A 13,433-nucleotide genomic window follows, 5' to 3' on the forward strand; every position below is an offset into this window, starting at 1 on the left:
TTTGTGGGTGCCCACCCACTTTTATGTCTACTTATGCTTTGATTTAGCAGGACCCCACCCAGCTTTATGTATTTAATTTAAGCAAGTGCCCACCCTGCATCTTCGTTTTCTATTTATATGCGCGGTGCCAACCCCACGACTTTGCCGGTTTTCAGTTACGGAGGGAGCCTACCCCTGATGGCGGGGGAGAACAGAGGTCACTGCCGCCATCCATGGCCCGCCTGGTTGTGGGCGGGGCTGCCGGATGGAAGCGGACGTGACGCTGGGAAGCTCTGACGGGTCCCAGGAGGGGGCCCGGGTGGATCAGAAATGGCTCAGTGCGGGGCTCCCAGGAGTCCAGGGGAGCCCCGCAGGAGAAGTACTGTCGCCGCCCGAGTTAAGGAGGACGCCGCCGGGACACCTCCGAGAAGGTACCGGTGATTGGGGCTGCACTGGGAGCACTCGTAATGCTCCTATCCTCCCTACCCTGTGCTGTGCTACACAGCTGCGCTGCAGTTGCGGGCAGTTGCCTCAGGGGGGAACCCATGGTCATTGAAGGGCCCGAGGGGCCCGTACCCCCCCTACTTCCCAGGCACCATAGTGGTGCCCTTTTTCAGAGCGGCCCCAGATGGCAGCGGGCCGCTCCAACACTTTGCCCATTATTCCTAGCGCCTGTGCGTGGCTCCAACCTGGGGCTAGAGTTTATTTACCAAGCCCCAGTGGGGCCATGTTTATGTGAAAATCCCCAGAGGGGCCCGTGCTGATTCCCGCGCCTAAGGCCACATCGAGGCGCATTGTCGGCGTCTGGGCAGCCCCGCTTGAGAGAGGGCTGCCCCACGACAGGGGACATGGTTGTTTTCAGAGCCTAGAGGGCTCCATTGTGCGCCTGATTTGTTCTATAGCCTAGTGGGCTCCAACCTTTGGCGCAATCCGTTCCGAGGGCCAGTGAGAGCCCATGCCACAGGTTACCTTCTACAGCTGCCCAGCAACTAGTGGGCAGCTGCACCGTTTAGGTATTTCTTTCAGGGAACATGGTCTTTTGAATCTAGGAATGAGACGAACTCATTCGCCCTACCTTGGCCTGCACAGCTGCGCAGCATTTAGTGCCAGCTGCATTGTTTAGGCCCCATGTTGTTGTTCTCAGCTGCCCAGTAAGTAGTGGGCAGCTGCAATGTTTAGGTTTTACGCGGTGGCGCAACCTTGACTTTCGCTGCCTAGGCAGCAGCCCTGACTCTGTGGACATAGGGCATTTGAGCCCCCTATTGGAGATGGCCAGTTGGCCAGGGGGATGGTTACTATTATAGAGCGCCAGGCCCTAATATGATTTATTTGCTAATGCTTTTGGGTGCTAGGAAATGTACTGTGTATAGTATGTTTTGCGCACCCTGTTTGATACCTCTAGATATGGTTTATGCTTATGAGGTTGTTTTACCTATTTAGGTATGAGTTAGGGAGATTATACTTCCCTGTGTGATTTACGCCCCCAGTGTAATTTTTACTTAGGTGGTTAGGATCTAATGTATTTAGACTTGTGGGATACTGTGCATGATGGAGTTCATGCCACAGACTGTTGCAAAGTACAGTGATTACCAGTGTTTACTGGTTGTACGTTCTATGACCTATTTTACTTGTATGCTTATGATCTAGTTCATTTTTACCAAGTTCACTCTGTGATGATTCTGACAGTGGTCCATGTGGCCCTGTCAGGTGTACATAATCCCTTGTAAATATTGCCCATGCCAGGTGGTACAATGTACATGATGTGATTACTATTTTTGGTATAACCTTGTGTGGAGTTCCTTTTGTAGTCAATCAATCAATCAATACTACTTGTATAGCACGCTACTCACCCATTGGGTCTCAAGGCGCTGGGGGCGGGTGGGGGGGTCCGTTACTGCTCGAAAAGCCAGGTCTTGAGTAGTTTCCAGAAGGAGAGGTGGTCCTGGGTCAGCTGTAGGTGGGTGGGGAGGGAGTTCCATCTTTTGGCCGCCAGGTAGGAGAAGGATCTTCCTCCCACGGTGGCTCTGCGGATGCTTGTGCCTGGGATATTGTTGTTGTTGTGTGCGTGTGCAAACGCTTTACACATTGCCTCCGGGATAAGCCTGACTGCTCGTGCCATGCTACGAAGGAGGTGAGCAGGGGATATCTTTGGAGTGTAACTCCCTTGCCCTAACTAGAGTGGTGGCCTCTGCCTGGCTTTGGCGCAAGCCTTAGCCAACCAGAGATCCCATTTCTAACAAGGTTCTAGACGATTTTGGTAGGGATTCTGGACTGAGGCTAAATTGGCCCAAATCCAGCTTTATCCCATGCGCAAACTCACAACTTAGAACAGGAAGTGCTGCCCCAATTAGCACTGGGGTGGCACCATTACATCTTCAGGTATTTATGAGGGAACTTACCACACCAACGAAGAACTTATAGAGGGCAACTTAGGTGATGTCCAATGTTTGCAGCTCCCTATCGTTTTGGGGCTCCCTGCCACTATCGACCCATGGGTAGAGTGGAAGTTGCAAAAATGCTGTTAATACATTTATACTGCTTCTCGACCGCCCTCAGTTTACCCGCCCCGGCGCTTCTTCAGGAAATTGGACTCTGTTTCTGGTTTTATGGACTTAATCTGGGGAGCGGACAACAAGAGAGTCGCGCTTCGCAAACTATACTCTACCTTGGAACGGGCTGGGTGGATGTACATTTAAAAGACTAATAAAGAACTACAAACTACTATGTGACTTGAAGACAATTATTTCTCAATACAGCCCTTGTTTGTGATCTCGTTACACTAGAAGAGATGGGAGCCTGGGGTGTCTGATCACAGAAAATCATTTACATATAAAGTGGGGTGAAAGCCTGTTCACAAAGCACAACAAAACTTGTTTATGTAACAGTTTGTACATTGCACAGGGAGTGGGATTCAGGTAACAGTGTGAGTGTTGTATGACCGGAGCGGGCAGTCTTAGTTGCTGAGACATGAATCTCTGACAGGTGCATCTTTAACTCTTTCAACTGTTTGAGAGAGGGTGGCAGTCTCAAATTCTGGGGGCACAGATCCCAACAGCTTCCCTCATAATCCTTGATTTTTGCATCTACAGTTGGTGCAGATGCCACCTAAGAGAGTAACCTTTCCAGCTAGGTAGTGTGCTTTCTAGAGTCAGCCTCCTTTACTTTTCCCAAACTTTGGTCAGCAAAGGTAAATGTGTCTTCTACTAAAGTGTTCTTAGCTCGCTTTTGGTAACGTGGCCTGAGCAGTATGGCACGCTCGAAGGTAAAGCAAAACAGTGGAAGTCACAAATTTCAATACAGTTTATTAAAAATAGACAAGGAACTTTAAGATTCAAACCAAGTTTAGATTAAAAAGAATATTTAATATTTATTCAGAAGCAAAATCTAAAGGTGGGCTGTGATTTAAGGATTATTAATTAGCAAAAACAACTGTCAAAAACAAACAAAAAGGTAAATGAATAAAAAACAAGCAGTTCCACTGAATCAATCAGGAAGTCACCTACAAAATTGTAGCTGACTTTGGTAGCTATGCTCGAGATGACAAAGATAAGTTTAGTCTCTGGTGATGATCAACACTTGAATTTGATGCGAGGTTTTTGGGTGAATCAGTCTCAGAAGGTGATGAGCTGCATAGATGTGGCTTTAAGGGCAACATTCCCAGTTGAACCTGAATTCACAGCTATCAAAATCTATGAAACTTCAGGCAGTAACAACAGCTGCAAAGACTTCGGAGCTTCCAAGTTATGGAGATGGTTAAGGTTGATGATAGGAGTCAAACTATGGAAAGCGGTGTGAGACAAGCAGCGTACTGGAGTTCACGCTGGCAGTTCAAACACGAAACTTGTAACCGCCAAGTTGTGTCAAGCAGGTTCAAAGGTTGTTCAGCGATTCAAACCCCATATCTCACTTATCCAAGTGGAAAGATAGAATACCAATAAAAGCAGATCAAGGTGCAGGAATCTCAGGGTTTGGGCTTACACTGTAGCCGTACAGCGAGGGTAAAAACTGTTCATCGTATACAAGTGTACACAAAGGATAAGACCTCAGAACCAATTAACAGAAAAGTACATTTCTGTGCTAATGTTGTGGTAAAACCAACAAAATCTGGTAAAAGGAAGAGGAGAAGGGAAAAACAAAAGCAAATCATGATAACATGGCTAACAACACAGAGAAATTACCTGATCCTACTACGGTAATGATACATCACTGCTACACGAGCCCCTCAGGAGGCAGAATGATGTAGCAAATTCAGGACAATTACTTTAAGATATTTGTTACCGCTCCCCACCCAAACAGACACATCGGACGACTGCACTGGTGTTCGCGCAGGATCATCCAATTCACTCTAATAACAGACCAAGTGCCCGTGTCCACTTTAGAGTTACCACAAAAATGACACACCCAGGCGGAGTTGGACACCTCGAAGGCTATTCACAAAGGTACCTTACACCTGTGAGTAATCTATACATGCAAGGATGCTCGTAGAGTAACTTTACTACTTGTATCTATTCACTATTACGATAACGTTACTCAAAAGTGTGGGCTTGCACATCTGCACACCCTTAAATAGATGTGGAGCAAAATGTACAAATGTAACTTACTGAAGCATAAATGGAGCACTAGAAAGTGCAGTACCACACATAACCAGCCACTGGTAATGCCTTCTAAAACTGCATATACATTCAAAAGAATGTTACAAAATTACCTATATTTTAAAAATATTTATTGCATGATATAATATGTTGAGCTTTTAATTAATAATGTTGTTTAAACTATTAAGTACATTTCAATTAATTCTATCTATAACTTTTTGTAAGGCAGTTCCGTCTCTGAACAGAGTTGCAAAAGGAAATGTAGTAATTATGAGTACATAAAAAAAAAGAATGATTTTACTTTAGGTGGGATTTCTCATACAAACCTTTAAAAAAAGATGTTTAAAATGAATTAAATTTCAAGTTAATAGTGTTGCATCATTTGTATTTGTTATAAAGTAAATTTACATTCATATTTAACATACAAATATTTAATTTTTTTCAAGTTTGATAAACTTGTAACATGTTCCCTACATTTTTTACACAGGGAAAGCTTCACCCAAGTCAATTAAGTTGAATATATATAAAGTTGTATTTTTTCTAAAGCCTAAATTAAAAGTAAGCAACATTTTTATTATGTATTTATAATTATTCATTGTGAGGTAGAGAATTAATTGTAACAAGTGTAATTAAACCTTACTAAAAATGAATGTTATATCTGTGTTTAAATTAAATAACACATTTTTATTAAAATAATCAAAAGTTTACTTTTGAGATATTTTTTGTCATTTAATTTTTTATTTTTTATTTTTAACTAGTTGCAGTTCCAGTGGATGGCCATGTGTGATATTGGACTTACTCCGGCTCTGAGCAGGAGTACATTTATGACTCTTTAGGTACATTATGGCTGTAGTGACTTTATAGTTGTGGTTCATAAATAGAAATGGGCCTACTCCCTAGTGAGTGCCTGTCCTTCCCTAAACCCCTCCCTATACTCCTCTTTACTCCTGCCTTACCCCTCCCCTTTATTCATAATTATTTCACATTTCAAAGCCACTTCCCTCTGTCACTCCCACATTTACTACTAAAACTATACTAACTTGTGCGGAAACTCTGCAGTCAAGGCAGATAACTCCACGTCCTCCGCGTCTGCGCCCGTCCGCGCCAAGACCGCGCCAGGCGCAGGAAACCCTGCCCGTAACCCTGCCCTATTCACTCCACCTATTAGGTACACCCCTATCGACCTCCTCCGACTCCGAGGTTCTTCCTGCTGCTCCCACAAACTTGACCTTTCAAAGGTAGTCGGTTCTGCCAGCTGCCCCAAATGCTGCTGGACACCTACCATCGATCCTGATCAGCCAATTCCCCCTAAGAACCAGCCACCATTCTTCAAATGTGGCTTGATTAACGCCCGGTCTATGTGCAAACATAGCCAGGATATTCATGACCTCATCATAGAACATGACTTTGACTGTCTCATGATCACGGAAACCTGGCTCACAGAAGACAGCAACCCTGACATAGCCGTAGCTCTCCCCCAGGGTTACTCCTTCTACAGACAGGACAGATTGAAAGGAAGAGGAGGAGGTGTCGCACTTATCTTGAAGAACACGTTTAACTGTCACACCTTCAGCCTCGACCCACTCTCAGACTCAGAGGGATTGGGCTTCTCCATCAAACTCAGCGAATCCCTGTCCCTATCAGGAGGTCTGATTTATCGCCCTCCCGGCAACGCCTCTAAATTTCTCGACTCCCTCAACGATGCTCTGGGCCACTTCCTACTTCGTTACCCACATTTCACCCTTCTAGGAGACTTTAATCTGCCTCTTGAGTCCCCCATCGATCCTCAAACGAGAAATTTTCTTCAAACACTTGAAATTTTCCAACTACAACAAATTGTCACGCTGCCTACCCACTCACTAGGTCATACCTTAGATGGTGTCTGCACTAATTTCCCTTCTCTCACCACCTTGCCCTCCCTGCCCCAGATATGGACTGATCACAGCCTGATCCCATTCCACATCCCCAGTAGCTGCCCTCCATCTATCAATAAATCCAATTCCCACCGCGGTCACTCTGTCAATTGGAAAACCGTCCAACAAAATCTCATCACCAATCCCATCTCCCAAGCCCATTCCCCCCCTCTATCTGGTAACATCGAAAGTGATGCCGACCTCTTCCAAAACTGTCTTTCACAAGAAATTATTAAACGGAGCCCCACCAGCCGCCATGACAGAGTACAGAAAATTACTAAAAACAACGCTCCCTGGTTCACACCTGACTTAGCCTCCGCACATCTAATCTGCAGGAAAGCCGAGCGCAAATGGCGTCGAACTTATGGCAAAGACAACCGCCGCAACTATATCCTCCAGAGGAAAAACTATCTCTCTGCCATCAAAACGGCCAAGAGGGTGTTTTACGTAAAAGCCATCAATGAAGCCAGTCAAAAACAAAAAACTCTATTCACGATAGTAAAGACTTTCACTCATCCCAAAACCCTCCAACCCGAAATCCCCCCTTCCCAAGAGCTATGCGACAAGATCTCTGAATACTTTGATGAAAAAATCACCGCTATCCAAAAAAGCTTTCCCCCCCCCCCCCCAAACGGTTGATGCACCTCCCAATTCAGATCAACCTTGCTCGACAGCGGATAGTCTCAAAAACTTCACCCCGGTCACCCTGGCCCAAACCAGAGATGCCATTCTCTCGTGCAAATCCGGCTCCCCTTCCGACCCATGCCCTCCCAAGATCCTCCATCAGATCATTGATGAGATAAACCCCATCATCAATGACATTATCAACCTGTCTCTCAGGGCTGGATCCGTCCCTCGCTTATGGAAAAGGGGTGTTGTCAAACCGCTTATGAAAAAGGCTAATAAATCCCCAGTGGACTTGACCAATCTCCGTCCTATCACCCTTCTCCCCGCTCTGGGAAAAATAACAGAACAATTAGTCCACAAAGAACTTAAATCCTTTCTGGAAACCCACAACCTACTTCACCCTCAACAATCCGGGTTTCGGCCTAAACATTCAACCGAAACCGCTTTAATTGAACTAACCGACACCATCAAAACGCTGCAAGATCAAAGGAAGAAGGCCATTCTAATCCTTCTCGACCTCACGGCAGCATTCGACACCATATCCCATTCCATTCTGATCAACAGATTAAGGGATATCGGAATCTCAGACTCAGCCCTATCATGGATCAGATCTTTTCTCAGTGACAGGTCCCAAATTGTCGCCCTGGGCCCCTTTCAATCTAAAGAGAAAACAGTCTCCTCCGGAGTGCCCCAAGGGTCCATCCTTAGTCCCCTTCTTTTTAATGTCTATCTCATCCCTCTCCTCACCCTGATTGAATCATTCGGCATAACTGTCACATCATATGCCGATGATACTCAGCTGATCATCCCCCTGGACGACAACTCCAACAATGCTGAGCTCAATCTTAAACATTGCCTAACTGCTGTATTCCAATGGATGGACTCCAACCACCTCCGCTGTAACTCAAATAAAACAGAGATCCTCCCCATCGGAAAGAACGCCTCTTTCTGTCCTGCTCTCTGGTGGCCTGAGAATTCTGCCGCCCCCCCCAGACCGTCTCTACCGCTAGAAATCTCGGGGTACTCTTCGACTCTGATCTTTCATTTGACCATCATGCCACGACCATGGCCGGCAGATGCTTCGGCATAATCAAATCCCTCAGAAAGTTTTTTGACTTCCTCCCCTTAGATTCTAGAAAAACCGTTGCAGTGGCCCTCATTCTTTCGCGCGTGGACTACTGCAACGGCCTCCTTGCAGGGACCAAGAAGTACACCCTCTCCAAACTCCAAAGTGTTCTACATACTGCTGCCCGTCCTGGTCTTAAAATTACCTCGCAAATCCTCAATCTCTGCAGCCCTAAAGACCTTACATTGGCTCCCCCTGCACAAGAGAATACTTTTCAAAATTCTCATTGTTGCTTTTCGGGCCTACAACAAAACAGGCCCTGCTTACCTCACTAGACGTTTCCCACACTACAATCCGAGTCGCTCCCTCCGCTCTGCCCAAGAAAATCTCATGATCCCTACCAGGTTTAACCTGAAGTCTAAAGGAGGTAAAACCCTAAGCTCCCTGGCTATCAAAGCCTGGAACAGCATGCCCATTCACCTAAGACATCAGACTCTTGAGATACCGTTTAGAAAACTTCTCAAAACATGGATTTTCAATCTCCCCGACGAACGCTCCAAAGCTTCCATTTAGCCTCCCTCCTTTACCCTCTGCGACCTGGCCTCAAGGATTACTCAGCGCCATGATGCTCCTTTCGGAGCGAACGCAGCGCTTTATAAATACCCCTCCAAATATCCAAGGAGAGGCAGAACGACTGCACGTAGTTTGTGAATCGCATTTTCTTGTATTGTAGTCGTGCTACGGTAGTTTCTGAATAGGCCTGATTATCTGTGAGACTCTCTTGGGTGTATCTGATGTGATTGTAAAGCTTGTGGAACTGTCCTCAGCAGATGGGAAGCAGGTTCCATTAGTAGCAAAAAGAACATGGAAAGAGGCAGCTAAAGTGGATCTTTGTAATATGAGGCCATGTCTCCTCGGAACAGAAGTCATTAGGACTATCTAGGGTGGCCCAAGAATGGTTTGCATATGGTTGGCCTTGTCTTTAGTGGCACAGAGACTGGAGAATGATGTGGCGGGATGTTGCAGAGATTAACTACCAGTCCATCTATCACCTTTAGCTTTCAGCCCTACGTGGCACAGAACAGATGTTGGTCCCATAGAGACCTATGACACAGGGACTCCTGCTGCAGCCCCCTGGTGAGGCTCATTAATGCTGGAAACAGTTTGAGGTTACATTAATTCCTGAATCTAGCAGCGTGGCCTCAAAGTTCAGGATCAAATGGCCTTTGTGGGTCAGAGCTCTGCTTATAAATACTCAGGGAGCAAAACACACTGAATGTTTACAAAGGAATGAGTTTAATTCAAGCATTTCCATCCCTCGCTGTGTGTTTTTCCCAGTAGACGGTTTGTTGGACAATCAATGGAGCGGTGTCTTTGTGGCTGCTTCATGTAGATGTTTTGTGATGCTGAAAGCTCCTCCTCAGGGTTCACAGTGAGCACCTTTTATTCTCCCACATTGTCTCTCTTATGTAGAAAGATTACAGTTACAACTGAAGTTTTTGTCACATTGAGAGTACGGGTCATTTCTTTTCTCATTGTGTGTTCTCTCTTGTTGAATGAAATTGAATCTCCAGCTGACGCTTCCCAGGCATTCAGAACAATGACAAGGTTTTTTCCAGGTAAGTTCTCGCAGGTTGAGTGAGACCAGATTTCCGACTTTTTCAGCATTCAGAGAGCTAATCAGGTTTTTTCACAGTGTGAGTTCCCTCGTGGTGAGTGAAAGTTATTTTATGACTGAAGCTTTTCTGGGATTCAGAACACTGATACGGTTTGAGCCCAGTGTGGGTTCTCTCATGTACAGTAAGGTTGGATTTCTGCCTGAAGCTTTTACAGCATTCAGAGCACTGATACAGTTTATACCGAGTGTGGGTTCTTTCATGTGAAGTGAGATTGGATTTGGTTCTGAAGCTTTTACAGCATTCAGAGCACTGATACGGTTTGAGCCCAGTATGGATTCTCTGATGTTGAGTTAAACTGGATTTGTAATAGAAACTGTTTTGGCATTCAGAGCACTGATACGGTTTATACCCAGTGTGGGCTCTTTCATGTACAGTAAGGCTGGATTTATGACTGAAGCTTTTCCAGCATTCAGAGCACTGATAAGGTTTTTGTTCAGTGTGAGTTCGCTGATGTTGAATCAGACTGCCACGAAAACTGAAGCTTTTTTGGCACGTGGAGCACTGATGTGGTTTTTGTCCCGTGTGAGTTCTTTCATGTAGAGTGAGATTGGATTTGGTACTGAAGCTTTTACAGCATTCAGAGCACTGATATGGTTTTTGTCCAGTGTGAGTTCTCTCATGTAAAGTGAGATTGGATTTGGTACTGAAGCTTTTACAGCATTCAGAGCACTGATAAGGTTTTTGTTCAGTGTGAGTTCGCTGATGTCGAATCAGACTGCCACAAAAACTGAAGCTTTTTTGGCACGTGGAGCACTGATATGGTTTTTGTCCAGTGTGAGTTTTTTCATGTAAAGTGAGATTGGATTTGGTACTGAAGCTTTTACAGCATTCAGAGCACTGATACTGTTTTTGTCCAGTGTGGGTTCCTTCATGTAAAGTGAGACTGGATTTGCGAGTGAAACTTTTGCAGCATTCAGAGCACGGATAAGGTTTTTGTCCAGTGTGAGTTCTTTCATGTAAAGTGAGATTGGATTTGGTACTGAAGCTTTTATAGCATTCAGAGCACTGATACGGTTTTTGTCCAGTGTGAGTTCTTTCATGTAAAGTGAGATTGGATTTGGTACTGAAGCTTTTACAGCATTCAGAGCACTGATACGGTTTTTGTCCAGTGTGAGTTCTTTCATGTAAAGTGAGATTGGATTTGGTACTGAAGCTTTTACAGCATTCAGAGCACTGATACGGTTTATGCCCAGTGTGGGTTCTTTCATGTACAGTAAGGTTGTATTTGCGAGTGAAGCCTTTCTGGCATTCTGGACACTGATAGGGTTTTCGTCCAGAGCTAGTTTTCTCATGTTTAGTGAGGTGGGATTGATGACTAAAGCTGTTCTCACAGTCATTGCTCTTGTAGTTTGTTTCTCCAAGTTGGGTTTGTTCCTGGATACATGCCATCTTAAGACTGACTCTGATTTCTGATCATGTACTTGTTTGTTACAACTCAGCATTAACTTCTAAAATACATTTCAGATGCTCTTCTTAACATATGTATTTAACTAATTATAGTTTTTCCTGGAGATCATTTTCCTACCTTTAAAGGCACCGATCTAACTTGTCTTATAAACTTTCACTGAGGAACCCCTTGTATTGATTAAGAGGCCCCTCATGGATTCATTTTCTCCAAGTTATGCCCGGGTGAATTCTATCTAGTTTAATTTGTCTCATTTAGTTATTCTAGTTTATCACATTTGATTTAGGAGTTTTAAAGGCACTGATAAGGTCTTTGGGCTTTAGTGTTTGCCTGTTAAGTATGTTTGTTCATACAAGTAATGGCAGGTAATTAGGGCATGCCAGGGTGGTTTATGAATTATCAATAGTGTAACACTGACCTCTTTTATACTTTCTGTGCCAGTATATGCTTTTTTTGTTCAATGGTTAAGACAGGTACATGATCCACTTTGGAAGTTACAGGACAACTTGAAACTACTCGGATCAACCCAAGAGACAGAGTTGGTGGGGGAAAATCTTCCTATATTGGAAATGATAATCCGGCATCTTTGCAGAAACAATATCTAAGAAAGAGCATTTACAATTTGTTTCTTTTAAACAATCTTTAATCTCCTCTGAATCACAGGAGACGGAGTCAAAAGCTTGCACTTGTAAATCGGGGATATTAGTCTTTTTGACAGTTCTGTCACATCACAACACGTCTACGGATGCTAATCTGTTGGGGAGGGTTTAAGTCTCCAATGACTTTCTCATAAACCATCAAACAGAATTTACAACACTGAGTTTTCTCAAGTGCTCTGTGTGGGTATCAGTTGTGGCCAATGTTCTCCTTACTCTCAGTTACTGACACTTGGTAAACATTTATGATAATTTTGCTTTAGGGAGTTGACAACTTTCACATTCACCAGTTTCTTCCGCTCCAACATCCTCACCATTCCTGGCACATAGAATGTGTTTCTTCTCTAGAGCTCGAGAATGTTTTAACTTTCCTTGAAATAATCCTTTTCGTTGTGTTTCACTAAATTTAAACCTTCTTTTTTCTGTTCATGCTTCTGTCGCCTGTAGAAATGGAGTCAAAAATTGTAAATGAACAAAAAGACAAAATATTTGTGACTGTATACTTTGCACAAAGAAAGCATTAACAAAAACAAGATAGGAAATCAGTTTGAGTTGCATTTCTGATAGTGGTGAAACAGTGTTGATCGGGAGCTTGGGATCACTGGAAATCAAGGATGTGAGAGCAAAAGAAGTAAATATTTAAGAAAGAAACACAGATTCTCAGAAGCAGCCACACTATCAAATTGCAATTTCTGTGGCAACGGCTGTGAACATAGTGAGATATTTGTCATTCTTGTAATAAATTACTAGATGTTATTTACTCCCCTGCCCACCTAGACTGTTAATCTAATCCTTTTTCCAGTGACCTAGGAAGGGACATTTTATTGAACAGCACAACAGCAAAGGAAACCAAAAAGGGTAAAAAAAAGAAAAACACAAAACAGAGGAAAGAGAAAAAAGGCTATCTTCCACTTTCACCACAGGGGTCAGGCGTAGGAAACTCCGCAGTAGGCCTGGGTGGTAAATTCTGCTCGTGGAATTTGCGGAATCTGGGTAATTTCGCGTTCTGCAGAGAACACGGAATTGCCAAAAATTCTGCGATTCGATGGTTTTGAGGAATTTTTTGCTTGCTTGCGCTTTCAAAATGCTTGTTTGCGAGATATTTCTCCCCGAGCACGCAAACAGCATTCGCGAACAGGAAAAAAGCGATGCGAACGGGCGGAACAAGCAATTCCGTGTGTTTGCAGAACTTTTTCGTGCTCGCAGAGATTTTTTACCGTTTCGCCAAGCTTTGTGTAGCGCGACTACTCAAATTCCTCCCACCCCTACTCTTCAGCAGATGCTTGTGAACCCATAAGTTACTTCTAAATACAGTGCCTCCAAGGTCAGCACCAGGTGCAGTTCCACCGGTCGCACCACCCTAAAGCAAGCCCTGTGTGCATGTGTGTCCACACACATGTACTGTGTCTTTTGCGTGTAGTAGACAGGACAAAAAAGGGAAGGATGGGAGGACGCCAAGAGATGGAAGTCAGATCCAGAGAGAAAATACGCAGAAAGAACAGACAGAGGGAGGATG

At 44.3% G+C, this 13,433-nt stretch overlaps 1 protein-coding gene and 1 long non-coding RNA gene across 2 annotated transcripts in view; both read right to left on the reverse strand.

Moving 5' to 3' along the window:
* LOC144806095 (uncharacterized) overlaps nucleotides 1-11,520 on the reverse strand; it is a 144,444-nt gene extending 132,924 nt beyond the window's left edge. Inside the window, exons 1-2 of the mRNA XM_078672532.1 lie at nucleotides 9,872-11,520; nucleotides 7,369-7,439 (exon numbers count right to left, since the gene is read on the reverse strand). Coding sequence (XP_078528658.1) covers nucleotides 7,369-7,439; nucleotides 9,872-11,245 — 1,445 coding nt within the window. The 5' untranslated portion in view covers nucleotides 11,246-11,520. The remainder of the gene's footprint in view (nucleotides 1-7,368; nucleotides 7,440-9,871) is intronic.
* Nucleotides 11,521-11,812: 292 nt separating this feature from the next.
* The window catches only part of LOC144806101 (uncharacterized), a 76,776-nt gene continuing 75,155 nt past the window's right edge, over nucleotides 11,813-13,433 (reverse strand). Inside the window, exon 3 of the long non-coding RNA XR_013605691.1 lies at nucleotides 11,813-12,358. This is a non-coding gene — a long non-coding RNA (uncharacterized LOC144806101). The remainder of the gene's footprint in view (nucleotides 12,359-13,433) is intronic.

The sequence above is a fragment of the Lissotriton helveticus genome, assembly GCF_964261635.1.
Source record: "Lissotriton helveticus chromosome 1_1 unlocalized genomic scaffold, aLisHel1.1 SUPER_1_unloc_45, whole genome shotgun sequence".
Classification (NCBI taxonomy): domain Eukaryota; kingdom Metazoa; phylum Chordata; class Amphibia; order Caudata; family Salamandridae; genus Lissotriton; species Lissotriton helveticus.